The sequence below is a fragment of the Lepisma saccharinum genome, chromosome 4, assembly GCF_977018435.1.
Source record: "Lepisma saccharinum chromosome 4, izLepSacc3.1, whole genome shotgun sequence".
Classification (NCBI taxonomy): domain Eukaryota; kingdom Metazoa; phylum Arthropoda; class Insecta; order Zygentoma; family Lepismatidae; genus Lepisma; species Lepisma saccharinum.
The window spans coordinates 100,730,035-100,755,694 of record NC_139232.1 but is presented as its reverse complement, the minus strand read 5'-3'; the positions used below and the strand labels follow the sequence as shown (position 1 = coordinate 100,755,694).

Genomic DNA, 25,660 nt, shown 5'->3' with positions numbered 1-25,660 from the left:
TTGTTCTGATTTGGACAATTTAGAGTTATGGTACACTATGAGGTAGAAAGGAACTAAAAATAAAGACTCTTGAGCACCTCCTTGCAATGGTTGAAACATTAAAAACGGCCTTTTACAAACTTTACAAGCTTTGTGTTATTGAAATGTGCATACCCCCATCAACGGCTCGGCTCTTTGCAGCAAATCAGGTGTTATCTTCGTAATCGAATTGGTAACGAGAGGTTGAGTGCTCCATCTATTCTCTCTTTGAGAAAGAGCTTGCAAAATCTTTGGATTTTAATAAGGTTGTAGCTGCTCATGAAAATAGTATCTTATCGCATTTCTTCATTTCAGCAAAAAAACAACAAAAAAACTCAAACTCTGTACATAGAAATAGTATGTTTATATTTAGTATACGTATATCCGTAGCTTTTATGGCATATTTTGTACTGTTTTTATGAATAGTAATTAGTAAGTCTGCGATATTATTAAACTCAAAAATGGCTTTGGAAGAGACAACAATAGAATTATTGCATTTTACTTGACATGAAAGATCCGTGCCTAAAAGTACTTTTGTGTGTGATTGTACAAAATGAAGTGACTTATCTTTGGATCTAACTGTAAAATATGTCACTGGTTAAAATATACAGTAGAAAAGTTTTACGTAAATACCTTTTAGCTGGTATGTTAGCCCCCCCCCCCCAAGAATTTGACCCCCCACTTATTTCAGGCTGGTGCCCTCATTGTCGTACAGCTTTTCATTCCTGTGACATGGATAAATTAACCTCGCGTCATCGGAAATTTGGCATTTGCCATGTTTGAAGGAGCAGGAGGGTTACTGGGTACAATCAGAAACTCATTTATCATCATATCCCTCACCAAATTTTAATGCCTATTGCTTCATCTCGAAATTTTAAAAGGGAATGTATTATGTACATAGGTGTATCGAAGGGAGGGGGAGTGAGAACCCCGTGGCTTTATTTTTCTAAAGAAAATAGGACAATTATTTTACTCCACATTCCTGTTCATAAATTCACGAAAGTGTTTTTTGGCGGAAGTTGACCATTAAAAAAAATTCTGAGTTCACATATGCAGATACATACATCTATACTTAAATGATCGTGAAGTTATCCTGACGCGCCAGCCTGATCTGCGCATCCCTCAGTAAAGCTAGCCACACATTATCATACTGACTTCAATGCCAGTGTGGAAACCTGTAGAAAATGATGGGGGATACACACTTACACCTAGTAAGGTATATTTGAGATGAGGGGAAAATTTTCGATAAGGTTGGAGTTTCACACCCTGCAGACGTACCTATGTGTACGAATCAAATATAAAGAACCAAGTATTGCAAATGTGTACAAGATTGCAGGGGCTCTCACAGCCTTGTGATCATTGAAGATTGCTGAAGGGTTGAAATCTTTATAGCTGTTTCTGTGTATCCTTTCAGTTACAAACACACAAAGTTTAACATACGCAGATGACACATTATATTGTATTTTTCTTTTTTTTTTTTTACAAATTTAGCATTGTGATCTGTTTTTTTATAAATAATGTAACTACTTAACAGACATACGTATATCGTATAGCTGTATAACCCAGATGATTATTTGTAGTTTTGTCTTGCATTTTTTTAATTGTAATTTTTCTCATTTTGTAATTTTAGCATTGTATAACGTTTTCCATACCCATGGACATGGGTCAACGGAAATACAGAATTTATCATCATCATTAACCCTGCGTTGGTAGCACACGGTATCTTGTTCCGGGCGTGTGATTTTAATGTCGTTATTTATCAAATATTGTATTGTCAACACCCTCCCTCTGTCTAGCAGAGTTTCTAACCTTCCTCCTTTACCCCACGATTTTGTTTTCAGTGTTAGTAAGATATTCGAGCTGCTAGGGAGGGTGTTCGAGTCCATGCGCGGCTATAGGTGTACCCAGTTTTCACTGAAAATCCGATATGCCATCCCATGCCCGATTAACGAAGAGTACCTTTTTACAATTTTATAGAATTTCAATTTTCATAAGCACAGGGGAGCACTTTTTCTTTATAGTTTTATAGAATCTCAATTGTTGAAATAAAATACCTAATCATAATAATTGAGGATTTGGAGCTTTATACCATTAATTTGGCATATTTTAAAAACCCAGTCTCCGAGACTGTGCGCGACCATCCACATATCTTTTCTCGCACGACCAACGAAGGGTTATTATTGCATTATCTTTCATGATGGATGAAAGATAATTGTCATCTTCATGTGTGTATGGTTGCACATGGAGCACACATCGATAATGTGTACGTAATTATAACCCGTGGCTCAACAGCCCTTGAAGGGTCTAGGCCTATCTCCCGACTGCCAGTCTACCTCCAACCATCCTACCTAGAGGTGTGGAGATCTTCAACCAGTAGTGGGGTCAGCACATCGAACCCCCAGCCGTCAGGAGAATTTCCAAGACTGGGTTACGCTACTCACTCATAGGTCCCCAATTTCCTCACGATGGTGGGTTGCCACCGGTCCTATACACAGGCTGAGAACCCAGGCAGTCCCACAATTGGAGTCCAAAGGACAGTGCCTTAGACCACATGGCCACAGAGGACGACGATAATGTGTAATTGTCATTGTATAAATTCTCTGATATGAAGATTTAATTTGATATCTATTTTCATTTAAATAATTCTGAACTTCTATTACAATAAATGTTTAGTTATTAATTTCATTTTCAATGACCCTGTGCATACAATATTTACAGCTATTTTTTTTAAGGGGTGGTGAAACAGTCTTTCTCAAGTTTAGTTAATGCTGCTAGTCAAAAACTTGCATTGTTACTAGGGATGGGCCGATGTGAAATTTTGGCCAATACAGTACCGATATAAAATTTACCGATACCGATAACCGATATTCTACTAATCCGATAGTCCTTGAAGACCCTGAAATTTTCATTGATCTCCGTAATAAATGTGTGTTTCGAGCTGATTGCAATGCAAAAGAAGTTGAATATTTAGACATTTACTTTTTCAGAAAGTAGGGCATGGAGATTATCCATAAAAATTACAACAAAATGGCAGAATTTTGCACTAAATTATAAGATATTTATCGATATATCGGATCGGTAAAATAATCGGTAATTTTACCGATATGCCTATATCGGCTGATACCCGATAGAGTACCGATTAATCGGTCCCATCCCTAATTGTTACAATCCTTTTTGTCTGACCCTCCCCAACTGTAATAAGAACTAAATCTAAACATGAGGAGGAAAATCTGCTCAGCCAAAGGGTGAAACACTATTATTCAAATTGATCATTGTTTGTTTTATCATCTATAATACTTCATTTCACAAAACACTACTGTTCGACAGGTGAGATCTTAGATAATTTGTTGTCTACCTTCGCACATGACAGTGTTTATGGCAACTTTCAAGAATAACAACTGTCTAGTTGCTATATGCACATATTCAGGTGACAATTCAACTTGGGTCATTATTGAAAGATGTCAGATGCTCACAGTACGAGATGGTTTAGTTCATTTAGAGCCACTGCAACTACCTGTTGATAGTGGCAACATTGCCCTTGTCATCCTGAAAAAAGTAGAACCACACTGTAACATGCAGTTCCTATGGGATTACATCAGTTGAGTAATGCATATTTGGCTGGTTCACAGAACCACAAAACCTGATGAGAGCCTAATCTGGCATAATCAGTGTGTGTGGATTCTGAGGAAAATTATGTGTGGTCAGCAAAATGGTTTACATGCACACAAACCTTGAGGCTTAAATTGGTTAACCCTGGAGTTTATAAAGGTGTTGGTAGCGGTTCTCGTGCAACATTCTCCTGAATGGTATCCAAAATGTGCAAAGCTTATAAATAGATATTCTTCAAGGGTTTTAATCACTGCCAGTGTTCACACACATCATGCTTGCTTAACAGAGTAAACATTACCTTATGAAGCTTCAAGACTTCTTTCTTCCTCGATTAAGGCTGCTCAACATACACATGTACTCTGTCTGGTTTCAACAGTATGATGCTACAGTGGTGTGTTGCAACAGAGCCTACTTTCTCATTATTGGTCACTCAGGTTATCATAAGAAAGCTGGTGATGCCTAAGCTATATAAGTAACCACACATTATATCATTTGGCATTGGAAACTGTCCCTGGTAATATAGTACAGCAAGTAATGGACAGCATCCAGTGCCACTTGGTAGAATGTGTGGTGTGGCACAGCAGTCATTTGCTAGGGGGGTCCTGTTCAAACACTGTGATGCAAATGTGTCTGCCTACCTGTTTCTTATCTTCAAGAGGCAAAGTATCAAGCAATGGACTCTACATATATGAGCTAGATTTACAAATGTATGAGATTCCCAACCAATGAAATTGGCCCAATCAGGGGAGATCTCCATGCCCTGTGAAATAAATTGAGACAACAAATTTTCAGTTATCCTTGCAATTTCTTAATATTGCCATTGCAAGTGTACTCCTTAGGCTGGCCTTGAAAAGCCAGGGATACATTTGTGGACTTTTGAAACACACACAAAACACGTTTTGTTTCATTCAAATCTGCAAGTTATGCAGAATGTTTAAAAAATTGTGCAACTCTCACTTTGATTGGTGGTAGAGCAGCCTACGGGTGAACCTTGCCCACTAAATAAAGGAATTATTACTATTACTAAAACAAAGGCCATAAGGTACATTTTCACCTTTTTGCACTATGAAGCCTCAATATGATTTATGATGTGGTTGTATGGTCATGTTACTTGGATATGTGTTTCATACATGTGCAAACAGTATTCCTTCAGACTTGAGCCATTAACTAATTTATGGAATTTCATGAATTGAGTATACTGCAAGCCAAAAAGTACAGTGACTCCCCTCTTATTTTTTACGCACATAATTTTAGCATGCAGAAAATTATATTTATATTGCATAGTGAGTACTAACCTGTGTTATAAGAGTTGTTCAAAGTGATGGCCAATTACATTCACATATTTCCAGCATATTTTGATCAAATTCTGATTGACACGCAAAAGTTCCTGTTCCATAATTTTTGTAAGTCCTGTTCTTATATTGTCTTTCAGTTCATCTATAGTGTTGGGATTGTTTCTATAGAATAATTTTAGGGGTCCCCACAAATAATAAATTGCCTACAAACGTCTCAACATGATTCGATTTTTACTAAAGTGTCAAACATAAAATTTTTTGTACTTAAATTAAACAGAAAAAATACACCTCCATGCTAAAACAAACAAAACTTTATTGATAAGCGAGCAACAATTTCGCCTGCAACGCATTTTCTTGAACAGAATGGTCAAGAACAACAACACTGTAACTGCACTGACAACTTGCATATAGTGTTTAATCCATAAGGATTCTAATTTTTTCAACTCTTTCTTTGAGTAATGAAATAAATATGGTCAAACTTAATCAAAGTTAATCACTGAATATATGCTTTGAAACAATTGCAATCCGGACTTAAGAAGCAATTTTCTTCTTGATATTTTTTAACCAGCATGCATCCTGCCGGGTTTACAATGGAAAGAAAAGAACTTGCAAACAGAACAAATATGTCTTATCAAAATATTCCGGGAATGTGTGAATGGAGTTGGCCATCACTTTGAATAACTCTTATAACAGGTTAGAACTCGTGATGCAATCGTAACGATCCGTAGTATCTTTTAATTATTATGGAGAACGAACTCCAACTTCCAGTCATTCAAACATCGTTTTCCAATCAGGAAATATTCAGAAACATCACAGGAATGCAGTGTCAGACAGCACTGAAGCTCTTCCTGGTCATCAGCTGTAAACAGACAAAATCCAGGAAGAGGCTACAGGCCTGACTGTGCATTTGTTTATTAAATTGAATTGCAATAAATGTCTGGGGGGCAGAGAGTTCGGGGTCAGTTCTAATTCAGTTATTGAGGAGCAAGTTACGATTGAAGAGAGAGAGAGGAGGAGGTTCTAGGGAGAGCGTGTTAACGCTAGTCGCAAGTCAGACTCTACGTACAGTCACAGGCATAACCTCTCACGGCAGATCTTCAGTTGCAGTACAGAGACAGGTATATCCTTACATTACCCATGCTGATCCAATCTTTAGGGGTGTGAAACTCAAGTGTCATGTGTTGCCATTCAAGTGTGTAAATTTAGTACCTCTAGCGCCTTACCATCAAGCTCACCACGAGCAGAGAGTGCTTTACCATCAAGGATGAATGATGATTAGTGAGCTACATTCCCAAAAGATCCCACATACCTAAGGGTATGAGACGTGGATGGAGATGCTTAGGGCTTTCATCCATTTTTGCGGAAATGAGATGAAAATTGGTGATTACGTGGTGATAGACGCAGGATTTCACTTATGAAAATTTCAATTTTAGGGCATGAAAAGTGAAACCACACCTAAGAATTATCAGAATCAAGGTTTTATCAGTTTTCTTTTACCATCAAAAGTATGCATTTTGAAACACGGAATCTGGAAAGTTGCGCGCGGATTTATATGAAGTATTAAGTACCAGCGGGGAAACCTACTGCAGTAAACAATGATAGATGTCGAGTTCTAACTCGAGGATGAATCAGATGAAACTTATCGACCTCAAGTCAGCGTCGGTCATCAGCAAAATGTAAAAATGCGGAGGAACCTGCGCCCTAGCTCCGGCGCGGTTACCCACGTCGGGCTGGCGATTTGGTATCAGGAGCGTCCGGCATTCCGCGTGGCGGAAGGTTCGATCTCGGGTTTTAGGCAGCCACATTTTGCCAAAAATGCGGTCGGCCCAGGGACGTTCGTGGACGTTTCCCTATCAATCCGCTCCTGGTAGCGCTGTGGTTCGTTCGCGAATCCTGTACCCTGGCCACGACAGAATTCCCACCCTGGGAAAAATTTTACCATTCCCAGAATTTTAGAAGAAAAGGCATTTAGATTCGATGGTTTTTTGCATTTACAGTGGTTTTAGAACGTAAAAGGTAGGATTTTTTTTTAATCATGATCTTGGATACGAAAATTATCACAGCGTTGTTTATGAGGGTTAAAATAATGCCGTAAGCTACAGTAATTTTAAACATTTTTTTTTAATACATCTAACGTTCCTGTGCATTTTGCTCAGATTGTGATTAGGCTTACCCTTAACATATTAATTAATTAAAAACGTGGATTAAAAATGAATATTGAAGTTATATTATGAACGAGGAAAATAAATTAGAGTATGTTGACTCTGACTCAGTGGCACTATGGTGCAGTTTAACGAGTCATGGCAGAGAGTATGCTTGTTTGAGTCAATATTTTGTTTTTGTTATTATTATTAATTGAAATTCCTTAAAAGTTTAATTTAAATTTTGTATAAAACTGACCGTAACTTGTAAATGATTTAGAATGCTTGAACTATAACTGCTAAGATTATTGCAACGAGGATATTACATTTTTTATACATATATAGTTTTGGGAACGAATAAGGCCCCGAGGACCACTCATTTATATTCTTAATGACTGAAGTCTCCTAGCACCTCATGAAGGGAGCTTAGATTAAGGAGATAGTCAAGTTTATACGAGATAGTCACTTGCCTTATGTTACCTTAGCCTACGCATACATTGCCTGAAAATTTTAATCCATGTTAATATGTAAAGAAATGAAACGCCAATTATATTCCTCGACACGCTGTACAATGTTCGTACCGTGATTTAGGATATAAACCGCCTGATTAATTAAAAGTTCTAGTTGAGAAGTAATAGATGTATAAATAGGCTGCAGTGACGAGAGATGTCCGTACACAGGTAAGCAGCAGTGACGAGAATGAGTCCGTACACATATATACATATACTTATATGCTTTAAGCAAAGTTAGGCTCAGCCAACTTATTTTGAATAACTAGAAGACGATTAGGAGAGCATCACACGGCGTGGACGTTTCTCACATATTAACGAGATTTTTTTTTGTTAGTATATATTTATATATTTTTTTTCTCTGTCCGAAACAATGTTTTGTTTGACAGTTGAATATTTATCCTTAGCACGTTGTAGCTTCGAACGTTAAAAACTTTAAAATGTAGATTGTTTTAAATCTTAAAATATAAATATTGCAATTTTTGCTCCAAGTTACGGCATTTATTAATGTTAAATAGGTCCTACACGACTCAAGTGTGCACAAAGTAAGTTTTTTTAAAGGCATTAGTCTCTATTAATTTATTCAAATTTCTTAATATGCGATAATATTTTGTTTAAGCGGTATAATTTATACTAGCTTAGTAGTTACATCACTAACATTTTAGTTATACTTCAGAAGAAGGTAAACATTTATATTAGCAAAGTTTTGTATTAAGCGCAAGTTATTGAGAATATTTATTTTATATGAAATATGTAGACGTCGACGTCAAGATATTTTTTGCGCCCCAATAACAAGTATTTTCCTTCGGATATTGGATCTAGACCAAAATCCTGGAAATCCATTCTGCCATCGCAGAATGATTATGGTTAAACCACAACGGTTTTAGTTTTAAGCTTTGCTACAATAATATGCTAAGCATATGTTAGAATGGATAGAGAGAATGATAGATTCTTCATTTTTAGTGATGTCAGCATAATATAAGGCAATTATCGCATATTTATAGATTAATTATTTTATTTTTGGGATGGTCGACTTTAAATAAGCATCGTTTCCCGTGTAATTTTGTATTTAAGTACATTTTCAACGACCACTTGCACACTATGAGTAACATAAGAGACAAAAATAAGAATTTTTTACACAGCAAAGATTAAACAGGCTTCTACAAGTAAATGTAACCAGTAGGGAAAATAAGCGCAAGGCGAAAAATAACATTATTCGTTTAGCTTTAAATACGTTTTCATATGTCCGTATAGTAATATGGTATTTTTATTTTAAATGCACAAGACTGGTTTTCTCATAAAAAGTAAAGTACAAGAAGCAATACATTCAAGCAAAGTTACTAGCGACCAGTATTTCACAGCAAATCGTCATGTATTTTAGAAGTAATTGATAAACAAACTGGGCGTACATACGCAAACGAATCTATTTCCTCATTGTCATTGTACAGTTAAACGCAGAAGCATGTTAAGGACTTAGGCATTGATGTACATGCATGCAATACATTATTGACGCAAAGGGTACATTTCAACGGCATCCGAGAAACACAGCAGAGGCCAGAGTTCAGTTACACGGCTTTACATATCTTGCACGCTCGAATCTACGACCGGACGAAGAATTTTGCTAACGTAAGAATTTCCCCTCCGCACCTCTCCCGTTATGGGAATCAGGTAGCCAGCCAGCAAAACCCCGGTCAAGGAAGACATGTAGACTTGAAGCAGGAAAATTATCGTAAGCAGAAATGATGACGGCTAAATTCTTTAGACTGTAGCAGGTTGCCAGATTGTTAGAACGTTGTCAAATAGTAACTCACACCTCAAATAGTAACTCATAACAAGCAATAATAAATTAAACTCAATTAATCGAATCACGACATATATCATTGGTACTTTACGGGGACAAAAATAAATTAAAATTCCGATTGCTTTATAGGCACTATCCTATTTTCTTTCTAGATTCTGGAATAACCGTGGTAGCTTTCACGAAGCTATTCTCATCATATTTCTTTTTATATTTTTCCACTAGGAATTAGCGTTTGTCATATTTATTTTAATGGGTATAATATAAGAGTTTATTACTAGTTTAAGTATATTTCAATTGATAATGGCATTTTTAAATCATGAGTGGCAAAATATTATTCTTGAGTGTTGTACCAAAAAGATTGGATCAAAATAATCCTTTCCCGGAAAAATTACCCTATCTTAAATCTACGCTAACATTACCTTTACCTTAAACCTGTCTCAAATTCGAAATTTATCAGCTGTCGGCCAGAGAACAGCCAGTGTCAGCCGCAAGGGAAACAATTTGGCATTCCCAAACCCGAAAGGAAAATGTCGAACCGGGAACCACTAGCAGCACGTCCAGCATCCTGACAGCATTCGCCAGCTTGGGAGCGAGAATGCTGAAACATGTTCCAGCTTTACTCTACAAGGGATCAAGGACCCCCCCCCCCCCCAGTCAATCTGAGCTGAACATCGTGTCTGGAATAAAGGATGATTATCCTAAATGGACAATGTTACGATTCATTTGTTCATCGTACCTTAGGTGAACGACATCGAGGTCAAAGATGTTGGACTTTTCACTCTCAGCGTGTGTTCAATGCATGTTTATGGAATTATCAACGAACAATTTTAATAGAAGAATAAAGACAACATTGATATGCATGGACAAAAGGTGTAACAATTGCGATGCTTAAATATTATTTTTACGTGAATTATTAATTCATATGTTATATATGAGTGTGTACATATTTCATATCAAAGGACAGAGTTGAATAAGTAAGTATATATTGTTAATATAAAAATAAAGACGGTGATCCATCGATAATAATAATACAGGAAAACTATAGTGATACATGCTACGATTATATTTATGTGCGATAAACTCAGTTCGCAATTTCGGCATACGTGTTGACCCTAGTAACCAAAAATTACTAGCAACACAGGTGCAACGAATTATGTATTTATACAAGTGCTTCGATTTATTTCTTATTCAGTGCTCCACATTATTTACGGTGAAGGAAGGCTATTAGTATCTATAATTTAATGTTAACGCAAATTTATTATGTAATTTCGAGTCTCTTACCTTCAAACGGTGCAATGACTGTCTCGTGTAGACAAATACGTCTTGTGTCGCAAGAGGCTGGTCACGCTCTGACGTGACGTATTAAATGAGTGTGTTTTGACGGCCTGCATGCGTTATGTTATTTCACGATGATCCACTCACTTATTCAGCAGAAATAATGGATTGTGTTATATGTTTTTGTGGGTCAGTGGGTTTATAGGATATTCACTTTGGATAGGTTCATGGTTTTTACTTTATTATTTTCTTGTTTTCGGCACTTTATTTTTGTTTTCGTTTCTTATTTTTATAATAAATGGTATCCCTATAAGATTGGATCAGACATAAAGACGAATTCAAAAGGGAATTCTTTTCCGGAGAGGGACATCGTAACGATCCGTAGTATCTTTTAATTATTATGGAGAACGAACTCCAACTTCCAGTCATTCAACCATCGTTTTCCAATCAGGAAATATTCAGAAACATCACAGGAATGCAGTGTCAGACAGCACTGAAGCTCTTCCTGGTCATCAGCTGTAAACAGACGAAATCCAGGAAGAGGCTACAGGCCTGACTGTGCATTTGTTTATTAAATTGAATTGCAATAAATGTCTGGGGGGCAGAGAGTTCGGGGTCAGTTCTAATTCAGTTATTGAGGAGCAAGTTACGATTGAAGAGAGAGAGAGGAGGAGGTTCTAGGGAGAGCGTGTTAACGCTAGTCGCAAGTCAGACTCTACGTACAGTCACAGGCATAACCTCTCACGGCAGATCTTCAGTTGCAGTACAGAGACAGGTATATCCTTACATTACCCATGCTGATCCAATCTTTAGGGGTGTGAAACTCAAGTGTCATGTGTTGCCATTCAAGTGTGTAAATTTAGTACCTCTAGCGCCTTACCATCAAGCTCACCACGAGCAGAGAGTGCTTTACCATCAAGGATGAATGATGATTAGTGAGCTACATTCCCAAAAGATCCCACATACCTAAGGGTATGAGACGCAATATAAATACAACTTTCTGCATGCTAAAGATATGTGCGTAAAATAAGTGAGATGTCAGGGGTAGAAAACGACTCATCGTTCTGCAGTCACGTGCTATCTTGGCCAGGAGTCAAAACGAATGTACAGTATTTAAAAATACCTCAATTGACGGAGGAAGAGGAGGAGTAAAAAAAAATATCTGTGCCAGTTTTCAAGTTTTCAGTTTTCATGTTACAAGTAATCAAAGCTAGGGTTGTGTGATTATTTGAAACACACTTTTTTCTGCAACTCAAAAGTTAATTGTGAAGTTCCAATTTTGGCAGTGGAATAAATTTCAGTAATTTAAAGATATCACAATAAAACACTGGAGAAAAGATTTGTAAAGTTTACTCAATTCAGTTCATTTACAAACCAAACTATTATATACATATTATTTTGTACAATCATTAAGTTTCATTGTTTCGATGAGCACATTTCATCATAAGGCACTGGATTCCAGGTAGATGGTTATCACTTGTGGGAATGCAAATCTGCTATGATGCTGCACCACCATACAGATGTGAAGTAGAAAATTACATTATCTAAAATAAACATTCTATATTAAGTGTGTTGACTGAAGAAAGAAAACAATCACTATTTTGGAGCTTTCATGTTGGAATGACTCTATCAGCAGCGATCACTTACGTAAAGTACAGGTGAAAAGATGTGGAGAACTATGCAGCCATCAGTTCACTGGAAAATAAAAAATAATAAAAGCAACTGTTTTTTACTGAAATGACGAGAGAGATGTATTAAATAAATGTTTTACACGTGAATTTGTCAATTGACAGAGTGTGAATATCTCATGTCACACACTGGTATATCCCAGGTGGCATCTGAAGGGGGTGAAGGGCAACATCCCCACCTCTGATTTGAAAAAGCTTCAAGATTAATAACTGGAATATCCTCAGTGGAAAATTTTCAAATATCACACAAGGTATAGCAATTACCAACAGTTATTGATTTAATGTTTCTTTTCATAATATAAATAGCCTGTACCCTAAAGCAAAAGGTATACAATTCCGCTATATGTTCTTATGAACAAATAATAATAATAAAAAAACCGAACTAAAATTCTGAGAATATAAACAAAACTCTATGCATAGCAAAGAACTAGCAGATTCAGAACAAGAAAGAATTAGATGATCCATGTCCTTATTATGTACATCATAGTAATTTCTTTGTTCTAGGTGCATTATAAAAACAACTATGTCCACACTTTCTTTTCATACAAACCTTCGTAACTCTCGATTTGATAACGAACTTCCAACAAGTCCAGATCTTGATCTACTGCGATTTAATTGAGCTCTCCTTTCAGCTAGAAAAAAAATTAACAAAATAAGTTACTGCAAAATAAATGCATATACAGCGAAACCCTGATTTTACATTCCTGGATTTTAAGTTTGTTCAGCTTGGTCCCCTGAGAAACGTAAAATTCAAGTTCCACTCTATATGTTAATTGTATAATAATAATAATAATAATAATTTAATAACAAGGTATCTTACTCCACAATAAATAGATGGTGGTCCATGAGGAAGGAAACACTGATTTAAAACAACCATGGATGGTGAAACATGAATAAAACATACTGATACATGATACAGGAAAGAGAGGAAACTGCATGGGGTACGTGACCAATATGGCCATTTTCTTAAATGGAAACGTGGATATGCAACATGTGAAAATGGCTAGAATTTCAAAAGAAATACATTGATATGATTCATTTTCGTGTAACTTTAATCCTAAAGATGTTCAAAACTAAGGCTCTTAAGTTACGTGATTATGTTAAGATTAAAATTAAATTTAAAAAATTAATCATTGCAATTATATAAACATTAGCATGTGAGTGTATAATGTGGAGCTTCCACAGCATGTAATACTAATGTATCAAAAAAGGCAATAGAGTTTACACCTGGTGCTTACAAAATAAATTGATTGTTAATCTTCCATGTTAGCATGTTAGAAGCTCCACATTATAAGCACAGATCTTTATATTTACTTGGTGAGTATACATGTCTGAGTAATGTGCAAATTCAGAAAATTCTACTGTGATATTTACCTGATTCAAGTTCATGTGTACATGAGCTCTGTGTCCTATTCCCACCCTTCACCTTTGGGGCAACTGAATCTAGATCTACTGGAACAGTGAAGTAAGATGGAATGTATTTGTATGATAATTAAGAACCATTATCATTAACGTACAGACATGACTAACCTCCTGCAACACGTGGAGCCCTCTTTCTCCTCTGTTCTCTAGTAAAAGCAGATCCCGTCTGAAGAGCTTCCATCAAACTGTCCATCACACCCTCCTGGTCGCCACCTGCATTCATGTCAACCAGTGCTCTCTTTCTGGCCATTCTTTCGGCACGCTCTACTTCCGCCTTTTCACGTGCTTCCTTCGCTCGCCTCACTTTCTCTTCAGTCTCTCGCAGTTTCACGTTATCCTTATATGCTTTCTAAAATAAGAGAAGAACATATGAACTGATTTATTTGACCCTCACCAGGATATTCATGCCAAAATTTCTTCATATTCCAAAACTACAGTATTTGCTACGGATGGAGCAGATTAATCGATAATAATCAGCATATATATATATTGGTGTATCAGTTGGTACAATTACTGATAATTCTGCCAATCTAAGTCTGCAAAATTCTACAATTTAGTTATTATTTTAATGAATACAAAAGTATAACTCAATACATTCGGAAAGTAACTTCCGTTTGGATATAAAAGAAACACCAGGACATTGTGAGACTTTTTATTATATACAACTGAAAGAGACAACTCTAAGCTATTTTTCTACATAAGCACCATTTCTGTTGAGACACTTATCATATCGGCGAACAAGGTTTACAATACCCATGTTTAATTAATCTGCCACCTGCGCATTCAGGCATGCAGTAACACTGTCATTGAACAACTGTGTTTTTGGACAGAAAAGGGATACTGTTGGTGGAGTTCCTGGAATGAGGCACAACAATCAACGCCCAAGTGTATTGTGAAACCTTGAAGAAATTGCGATGAGCAATTCAAAACAGGCGACATGGCATGTTGAGTTCTGGCATTGTTCTCGTTCATGAATGCTCGCCTGCCTCTTTGACCACCCTCCTTAAAGCCTAGATTTGACTTCTTTTCACAAATGAAGAAGTGGCTAGGGGCACAGTGCTTAAACAATGACCAGGAGCTCAATGACAGTGTTACTGCATGGCTGAATGCACAGGCAGCAGATTTCTTTGACGTGGGTATTGTAAACCTTGTTTGCCGATATGATAAGTGTCTCGACAGAAACGGTGCTTATGTAGAAAAATAGCTTCGAGTTGTCTCTTTCAGTTGTATATAATAAACTCTCACAATGTCTTGGTGTTTCTTTTATACCCAAACTGAAGTTACTTTCTGGATGACCCTCGTATATTGATTTTGTAAATGTCAATTTCTTCTAAGGCAAAATCCTCTGCAGCCACCTGATTAATGAACTATTTATATTCTTTGTGTAGCATTTACAATTACAGTGGTATTAGTATTGGAAAATATCTGTTGGATTTTATTTACTGATACTGGCCAATACTTTTCTGGCATTTTGGTCTTTTGCATGGTCCACAAAAATGCTGTGCAATACTTTTGCAGTGTAATTAACCTAGAAATTATACAAAATTCGAAGTTTCCATTTATTTTGCACCAGTATTGTGTGAAAACTATGTTTTGCTATTCGTAACAGGTATTTTGCTGTTCTGATGTAATTCTTGAATATTTTGAAGCAAAACTCTGCTAAATTATGTTTAAAATTGGAGTGTATTGTTTACCGATATATATAGTTTTACAAGTGGATACTTCTGCTTCAGTTCAGTGTTTCAGACCGACTTCTGGCTAATTCATTATAGGGTCCCAGGAATTTAAACATTAAAAATCTAGAAACTGAGTTTTAAAAGTTGGAAAAAAGAAGACCATGCTAAAACATAAAAGTTTGGCTGACCCTTTTCTACACATCTCTCTAACATTTTCCAATTACCTACAGTGGTTATGCGAGCATTCAAGAATGGTTCAATTTGTGTATCAGTTCATCCATGGTATTTACTATTCTACAATAACTGTTGCATTACCATAACATCTGCCCATGGGATCATCAGCCAAAAAAAAATTACACAAGTATCAACAGTTTTCATTACATTAACAACTGAAGTTAGGATTTCATTTAATTATCAGAACAAGAATTAACTGGAGCAAACTACAATCAAGAATTATAGCAACAATTATCAATTACATATTATAATTGCACCACTCACCACAAAAGAATCCTTGAAGCTTTTGATGTCCCCAAAAAACTCTTCAAGTGTATACTTCTGTTTATCAAATGCATAGTATTCTGCCAAATCAGAATACAAAGTTTCCAGCTTCTTAAACATGCTCTGCAGTACATCACATTGCTGTCTTGCTTCCTTGGCAAAGGACTTATTATGTTAAAGAAATTTCATTATGATCAGAATAATTCTCTTAATACAGTAATTCCAAACCCTGCAGCAAGAACATGTGTACGTAGGAAATACACGAGTTGGCAGACAATATACAAAGATCAACGCCAAGCCAACCAAACGAAGGATTTCAAATCCCTTCAAGAGTTCAGTCTGACAATTCAGTATTTCCTATGTGGATAAGGACCAAACGTGCAACCCCAAGTTGCAAATTTTCAATTTCACTGCCCTCAGCATTTACCTTTTGCATCCCGAGAGTCTCGATAGAGATCCTCTAGCATGCTCGTAGTTTTTACGTTATAATGTCGCTATTTTTGGCTGGATTTGCGATTTTCATCTTTTACATTATTGTTAACACATATTCTGCATCGTAAAGACTCTTGCATGTCTTGTTCTTCCATAAAAAGGGGGTGGCAGGAAAATGGCAGCCTCCTTTGAAACCGAGTCAGTGGCGCATAGACATGTTGTTTGGGGAGTACAAGTCGTGTTCTATTGCTTGTATGATAATAGTGCAATTATTATCTTGTTCCAGACATGACAGCGATCATTTCCATGTGTATTTTGACAATGTCCTGTACTTTTGTTGTCCAGGGGCGGATGGGGAAGGGGCATTTTTCTTCAAAAATTTTGGAATTTTCAGGTTCCTCCCCTCCTCCCATCCATATATACACTCAATGTGCATAAATTGTATGTAGTCCGAACCTATGGTTCATTCCGCGTATAACGGTACTTGATTCATCCGTCTAGGGCAATTAGCCTCCAATATACAAGTGTTTCAAGGTAACTCTGCAATCCGAGGTTTCAGTCAGTGGCGCACAGACATGTCGTTTGGGGAGGGGGGAGGGCTACAAGTCATGTTCTATTGCTCGTATGATAACAGTGCAATTATTTTATTGTTCCAGACATGCCAGCAAACTTTCCATGTGTATTTTGACAATGTCCTGTACTTTGTTGTCCAGGGGCGGAGGGAAGAAGGGCAATTTTCTTGAGAAATTTTGGAATTTTCCTTTCCTTCTCCTCCCCCCCATCCATATATACACTTAATGTGCATAAATTGTATGTAGTCCTAACCTATGGTTCATTCCGCGTATAAAGGTACTTGATTCGTCTGTCTAGGCAATTAGCTTCGGACCTACAGTCGTTTCAAGGTAACTGCACATTTTGCTGAATGGCTCAGTGGTGTACAGACATGTCGTTTTGGGGGTACAAGTCGTGTTCTATTGATCACATGATAATAGTGCAACTATTTTCTTGTTCCTAACACTCCAGCGATTATTTCCATGTGTATTGTTACAATGTCTTGTACTTTTTGTCAGAGTAGGGGGGCCGGGGGCGAAACCCCATATTTTCTTCAAAAATTTTGGAATTTTCAGTATCCTCCCCCCCTCCCCTCCCTATATACGCCGAATGTGCATAAATCTTATATAGTTCAAATCTATGGTTTATTCCAAGTAAAACGATATATCATTTGTCTGTCTACGGCAATTAGCATCCGATCTACTCATTTTTATAAAACTCTGCATTTTGCTGAAAATCGCCTTGGGCGGTAAGGGGGTTACATGCGAAAGAGGCTCGGGTGGCTAAAGGTAAAGTATCCGCAAGTTTAAAGTCTGCTCTGTTAAAATGGGATCCATCTTGACCACATTACAACTCCACTATATTTTATTCCCATTTTAACATCACATAACAACATCACTTTATATTGAGCTGATCCACATTGCCAGTGTGACAATTACTGTGTTAATTAATCAAACATCCAATATATTTGAGTTTGTCTTCAAGTCCATTTTATGCAGAAAAAGGCTATAATCGGGACTGGACCTACAGTTTAAAGTGATATCCAAAACACTTTATGCCTCCACAGGGTACCAAACCCAGGACCTCTTGATACCTCCAACATGCGCAATCCCACTTCAGTTAATAAGACATTACATAAAAGGAAACAGAAGGAAATATTGGTTGGGTTCTTTAAATGTACTTTTTAGCCAAGGATGTTTAACTCCAGAAAAATCACTATCATCAAAATCACTTTTATTTCTATGAAGATCTCATATGAAGGGTCAGGGGGGGGGGGAGGAATGTAAATTTCCTGTTGTAAGCGAGGTAGTGGTGTATGTACTCCTCATATGTAAAGAAAATGTGGCCTCACCTTCAAAGAAAAATGGCAATACTTCCATAAGAGATGTCAATATTCTGTGTAACTTGAAGTACTTCTTCAAGAAGTTAACATATTCAGTTTCATCCTTACAACTAAAATGTTCACCAGTAGAGACAGTGAACCAATAAAGTTTCATGCTCTCTTGGACAGACCTTACTTGGAAAAAAAAAAAAAATGAATGAATTAAAGAAACATTTCCTAAAACACAATTAATCCAATGTTTGTTTCCGCAAATTCCACAAAGAGGTTTTTGGTTTCTGTTTCAAGTCCACTTTAGGCGTAGATATGCTATTCGGGACTGGACCTACACTTTAATGTGGGATCTGAACCACTATATCTCTACACTGGTATCAAACCCGAGATCCCCTTGATTACAAGAATTGAACAACAATTAAAAATAAACTAGTGTACACATTACAACATTAAGACAGAGCTACAGAAAGGATACACCCATTACTTCAGCAAATTTGTCATCCTCATTCAGTGGGACTTTAGCATTGTTTAGATCCGTTTCTAAATTCCGTATGTTGGAGTCCATTTGGCGAAGAGTCTTTTGAATCATTTCCACAGATACGCGAGCTGCTTTGTCCACATGTATCAACTCTTCAAAAAACGTGAGCAACTCCGGAAATTTCTTTTCAACTACTTCAGCTAAGTAATGGAGAAGGGTTGTTTTATTTTCTACATCTTTTGTACTGCTCAGCTGAAAAAAAAATTATAATTAACAATAGATCACATTCACATTCTAACCATAAAATTATATTCTATCATTGATCCACATGTTGACTTATTTATCAACACAAAAGTGAAAGATTTCTGTACCTTACTTTTGACTGCAATCACACCATCCTAAAAAGTATTTTAAAAAATATGCAACAAGAATGGTGGACACAAAATATACCTGCCAGTTCATAGCAATGGTCAATGTCATTTTAATTTTTCAAACATTACACTCACTGCCTGATATATAATTTTGTGGTTCAAGTTAAAAAAAAAAAATGTGCGCTACAACTTCACTTCTTACTAGTCAAACATTCGCAAGATATTGAGTAAGAGTGAGTGAGTAAGAGTGAGTGAGTGAGAGAGAGAGAGAGAGAGAGAGAGAGAGAGAGAGAGTGTGTGAGTGTGAGAGAGAGAGAGTGTGAGTGAGTGAGTGAGAGAGAGAGAGAGAGTGAGAGAGAGAGAGAGAGAGAGAGAGAGAGAGAGAGAGTGAGTGAGTGAGTGAGTGAGTGAGTGAGTGAGTGAGTGAGTGAGTGAGTGAGTGAGTGAGTGAGTGTGTGTGTGTGTGTCATATAACACCCAAAATTTACTGTAATCATTTCCATACACTGGACACACACACAAAAAATATGTTTCTTCAATGAAGAGAATTCATTTTATTGCTAGGGATCAAAATGTAGAATTACAAAAAAAAGGCAAGTTGTTTCTGACTTTACAACACAAAATATTCCTATGATTACAAATCATTAAAAAACATGTTTTGCATGGGCAAATTGATATACACATCAAGGTGCAGGGTGCACAAGAAATATACAAGATATTTTATAGTCATGTTTCAAAAAGTTGGATTTTGGAAATAATTTCCTATCGAGATAAAATAAAAACTTATGAACTATTTTACTCGCAATGCAAAACTTATCTACACATATAAATTTTATCATATGAATGATAAAATTTTGATAAGGGAATTGGTTGGGGGTGAAGAGGAAGTGAGGATTTTATAATAATGTTACTACTTCCTGACACTTATTAGAAAGCAAGCCAGGACAAGTTAAGACACACACAGGACAAAAACATACTTCTTGCATCATTCAAGGCACTAAAAACAATAGAGAGCATTATTATAAACACACAATTGCATCATTAGGTATTATTTGAAGACTTGACTTCATGTTAATGTAAGTTGACAAGGTACATCATCAATCCATGGAACTACAATAAATATGGGTAATTCAATTGCGTCAGCATCGAATGCAACAATTCAAATCATTAAAATACAGCACAATTATGGAAAAAATGAAGAGGCAGACAGGTACCTCACAATGGGAACAAAAATACAATAGTTACCTAAAATGACAGACTTCCACTCAACACCAACAACGATGCTATCCCTGTGAGACAGGGTTACATTTTAATCTCAGAGACTATCTGTAGAGAAGATGTATTAAATATGCAGACGACAGTAACAACATCATTAGTAACACTTAAAATCACAAACTGACAATAATATAATACGTTTAAGTTCACTATAAAAATACACCAAGTAGAACATCGACTTTTTTTGTTACAGGTGGAACCTCGACTTTACATTGCCCAAGGGACCAAGATGGAAAAAAAAATTACATGAAAATTTTATAGCAGTGTGCTCTATTGGGTCCATGAGGATTGAATGTATAATGCAGAAAAATGTAAAATCTGAGAATATAAAATAGGGGTTCCACGGTATTCACAAACCTTGAGAAACAAATCTAAGACACAATATTCTATCTGAAAGCACAAAAAATTATTTATTATTCTATGCAATGCTTTACTTAGCTAAAAAATAATAGTATTACGGTAAGAACATGTAGTAGTACCATATCCAACATATTGCTTGCACACAGTTCCTTTAGCCATATTCTCAACAATATTTATGAACAAATGTATTACATATGATTATGATTTCAATAAACAACACAAAACACTTGGTTTACTCTTACCAGCTGTTGTACAGTCCTGTGCAAATTAATCGGAACAAGATATTTTTATGCATGATAGAGTCTCAAACTTTACTATGGTTTCATGATGATGAATCTATGACAAATCGTGTAATACAAATTATATAACAGAAAGAAGAACATATTAGCTATTAAGAAATATTACGAATATGTAATTTATTGTTCCTGAATAGTGTAATTGATGAATTAGGGTATAAGTACAAAAAATATACATAACGTGTGTAGTTATTGTCGTGTTTCAATTAATTCGCACGGGACTGTACATGTGTGTGAATTCGTCCACTAATAAATGTATGAACGTTGAGAAAATATTTCAAATAAAGTAGGCCAATCAGAAATGAGGTCTACAGTCCCGTGCGAATTAATTGAAATACGACAATAACTACACACGTTATGTATTTTTTTGTACTTATACCCTAATTCATCAATTACACTATTCAGAAACAATAAATTACATATTCGTAATATTTCTTAATAGCTAATATGTTCTTCTTTCTGTTATATAATTTGTATTACACGATTTGTCATAGATTCATCATCATGAAACCATAGTTAAGTTTGAGACTCTATCATGCATAAAAATATCTTGTTCCGATTAATTCGCACAGGACTGTAACAAAAACTAATACAGGAGGAATGACTCCAGATAACAAAGACTCGGAAAAAGAAAATGGGACCAGCAGACTACCAGATGAATGAATAGAAACTTTGAATATACTGCAATCTTTGAAGGTACTGCAATCTACAATAGGAATTGTCACAATTTTCTGTCCACACACACATTTCCAAGATTGAAGCAAGCATTTCCAAATTCACAACAGTATAATGTTCAACACTTCCACAAAAGCTGGAATGTGAATGTCTTCAATTACAGTCAAGTTTCCAAGACCTTCGGGGTGGAAAGGGGAAGAGGATTGAACTCCAACTTTAATAGATCTGAGAACATGATGTTCAAGAAGCAACATGGGAGCTTTAATGTGTCTTGTGTCATGAAATTTCCATTAAAATTTACCCATAGAAGTTGACTTTGGGAAAATGCAAGCACAATATTGATACCCTGTCTAGCCACTAAATACAAGGTAACCAAAAAAGTTCTTGCCGTTTTTGATGTCCCATTAATCATGCACTTACAGAGAGGAAACGAAATAACGCACGTGCCTGCCTGTCAGTAATACAGGCACGTTGCGCACACACAGCAGTCATAGCTCGTCCAGTGTTGAAGAGAAATGGATGTATCGAAGCAGCTTGTTCGCGTGTTTTTTCTTTTTGTATGACTTTAAAGTGGGCCTGTCAGCTGCAGCATCAAGTCGCCGCATTTGCCAGGCATTTGGGGACAATGCCGTGAACGAAAGCACTGCCAGGCATTGGTTCCAGAAATTCTGTTCGGGAGATGTGAGCCTTTCGGATGAACCTTGCAGCGGACAACCACATGTGTTGGATGACGAGGCTCTGAAAGCAGCCATCGTGGAGGACAGTGGTCTAACGTGTGATGAACTTGCAGAAAGGCTCCATGTTTCCGCTGAAACAGTCAGACTGCACCTGCATGGGATAGGGAAGTCATACAAGTGAAGCAAGTGGGTACCCCACACATTGTCGGCAGGCAACAAGGAACAACGAGTGACAGCCTGTTTGTCCTTGCTCACTCGGCACCTGAACACACCCATATTTGATCGCTTGCTCACTGGTGACGTAAAGTGGGTCCTCTATGACACTCCCAAGTGTACCAGACATTGGTTGTCACCACATGAACCTATTCCTCACACCTCAAGACCACCTCTGCACCCACGAAAGGTTATGGTGGAATTGTCGGCAAGTGGTGCATTATGAGCTCCTTCCACCTGGCCAGACCATCACTGCTGACCTCTACTCTCAGCAGTTGCAAAGGGTGCACCGTGCATTGCGACAGAAGGAGCCACATTGGTGAATCGCAAGGGTGTGCTGTTCCTGCACGACAATGCCAAGCCACATGTGGCAAAGAGGACCCGGGAGACCCTTCAGCAACTTGGCTGGGAGACACTGTGTCATCCACCATATTCACCGGACCTTGCACCAACAGATTACCACCTGTTTCATTCCCTCGACAACCACCTCCGTGGGAGATCCTTCGCAAATGAGGGAGACCTGCGGAATGCACTCACAGACTTCTTTGCATCCAAGCCCACCGAGTTTTATCACCAGGGTATTGTGCAGCTGCAGGAACATTGGCAAGAGGTGTTGGATGCTGATAGTGATTACTTCGAAACCTAAAGGTATGTACCGTCCACTGTATTGCTCTTTGTTTATCACTGCTCTAGAATGGCAAGAACTTTTTTGGTTACCTTGTATATAGAAATCCGGACATGACATTGACATGATTTTCAGTGGTGAATATACTTTGATTCTTATTTTATTTTTTGTTGATTTCTATCATTTCTGGCTAAGCACAATGATGAAAATTTATGCTGACCAGAGAAAATTTATGAAGGAACATTCTCAAAGGATCATCATGGTCAGGCCAGGACTATCACACCTGAAACTTCTGGTGTAATCAAGCAACGAAGGAGATGATAATATACACATATTGATTGATTGATTTGCTTTATTTTACTTCGCCTTTTGTGCCACTTTTGGCTAATTTGCGAAGATAGGGATGAGTGATGAAATTGATGAATACACACTCACAAACATCCATGCCCAGGCCAGGATGCGAACCCGGGACCCCTGGCATCGGATGAATACATATATAGAATCCTTTGTTCACACATATGTAAAAACAAAGACAAAACTAAAACCTTCACAAAAAAACATAGACATATGTTATTTGTAACTATTCTTTATGAGTAATTATGTGAGCGTTTATTAACACTACTAAATTGTCTGAACACTAAAACAAGTTAAATGTTAATGCAAATCCTATTACATGTACTTATATAAAATGTTTTCTATTTCTAACACACTCACGCACACACTCAATACGTAAGCAGCAGTGTGGAAGCAAGAACTACAAAACAAAACTTACTTTTGGAAGAAAGCTAATCTCAAAGCCAAATGCCTGACCATTCCTAGAGCCACTATTCATGTAGTTCCCCACCAAAAGTATGAGTTCCAAAATTTTTGCAAATTTTTTACTTTTCTTGATTTCTTCACAGGCTGCAGTCCCCGCTACAATGTCCTACAAGGGAACAAAATATTACATTTAACTTTAAACTCATCACAAACTGCATGTCAAAATGAATTTTCTGACAACTACTATATAAAAATGTTACACTGATCCAATATACAGTGTTACACATTCATAAATTATACACTGAATCAGATAAAGGTAAAATTGTTACGCCAGTATGCCTACATCACCCAACATTCATAACAGTAGCAATCAATCTGTTGCATCTGTACTGCCTGTATAAATAGTGAATGTGTAGGCTGATATATGATATTTCTTTATCAGCTAATACTGATAAAGTTTTTTCTAATTACTTCTGAAACAATTTAGATGGCTGGAGATCTTGATATCTTTGGAGTACAACTCACATAACTATTTCATTATAGTAAAATTACATTTTAATAGGGATGGGACCGATTAATCGGTACTCTATCGGTATCGGCCAATATAGGCATATCGGTGTATCGGTAAAATTACCGATCCAATATATCAATAAATATCTGATAACTTAGTGCAAAAATTCTGCCATTTTGTTGTAATTTTAATAGAAAATCTCCATTCCTTACTTTCTAAAAAAGTAAATGTTTAAATATGCAATTTCTTTTGCACCGCATTCACCTTGAAACACATTTATTAAGGAGGTCAATGAACCTTTCAGGTTCTTCAAGGATCATTTTTAATTATATATCAGATCGGTAGAATATCGGTTATCGGTATTGGTAAATTTTATATCAGTACTTTATCGGTATCGGCCAAAATTTCATATCGGTCCATCCCTACATTTTAATATCATTTCATATTCTTTACCAATTAGAATATGGGAAAAACTACATGTTTATGAACCCATATGCTAGGATTTTTAGTAACATAAACGTACACCATTCTTTTCTTCAATTAAAATGTACGTTCTAGCAATATTAATTTAATAGTAATTTTGTTGATGCAAGACAAATGCTAAACCAAGCAGACTAATTGCACACAAACATGAAAATTAACTTACTGGTTTAATATCCTGCACCATTTCATGATAATGAATCTTGAAACTCATAGACTTCAACCTTGGTAAGAGCCTTTTAACCTCTGTCAGCTGAAAAAATCAAGTAAATATTAGATTAAAAAGGACATTGATGATGTAAAATACTGAATTACATTTTCATTAATTGCACAACAAAATTGGATTTAGTACTGAATTAGATAGCATTTTGGCACAATGCAATTCAACACATTACCTTTTGTAATTATTCTTTCTTTGCCTCCTTGATAGAGTTATTGTCTAAGATATCACCTTCCAATGAAATTATCATGGTAGGGACAATACTTATACATACAGTGGGGTCTGGAATAATGATTATCCTGCATAACGAATGTATACATGGGTCGGAAAATATCCCACGGAACCCTGCCCTGCATTACAAATTGCACACAAATATCGTCACGCATGATTAACCCCTATGACTTGCTCGTATTCAATTAGCTCCCAAATTGTCTTCACAATACAGGATACTACCTTATTTTGACAAAAAAA

General features: G+C 36.6%; 1 protein-coding gene across 1 annotated transcript in view; it reads right to left on the bottom strand.

Moving 5' to 3' along the window:
• Positions 1-11,981: 11,981 nt before the first annotated feature.
• The window catches only part of dia (diaphanous related formin 1), an 87,717-nt gene continuing 74,038 nt past the window's right edge, over positions 11,982-25,660 (bottom strand). The window contains exons 13-19 of the mRNA XM_083120956.1: positions 25,136-25,222; positions 23,992-24,144; positions 18,725-18,979; positions 15,933-16,097; positions 13,867-14,107; positions 12,887-12,968; positions 11,982-12,343 (exon numbers count right to left, since the gene is read on the bottom strand). Coding sequence (XP_082977082.1) covers positions 12,325-12,343; positions 12,887-12,968; positions 13,867-14,107; positions 15,933-16,097; positions 18,725-18,979; positions 23,992-24,144; positions 25,136-25,222 — 1,002 coding nt within the window. The 3' untranslated portion in view covers positions 11,982-12,324. The remainder of the gene's footprint in view (positions 12,344-12,886; positions 12,969-13,866; positions 14,108-15,932; positions 16,098-18,724; positions 18,980-23,991; positions 24,145-25,135; positions 25,223-25,660) is intronic.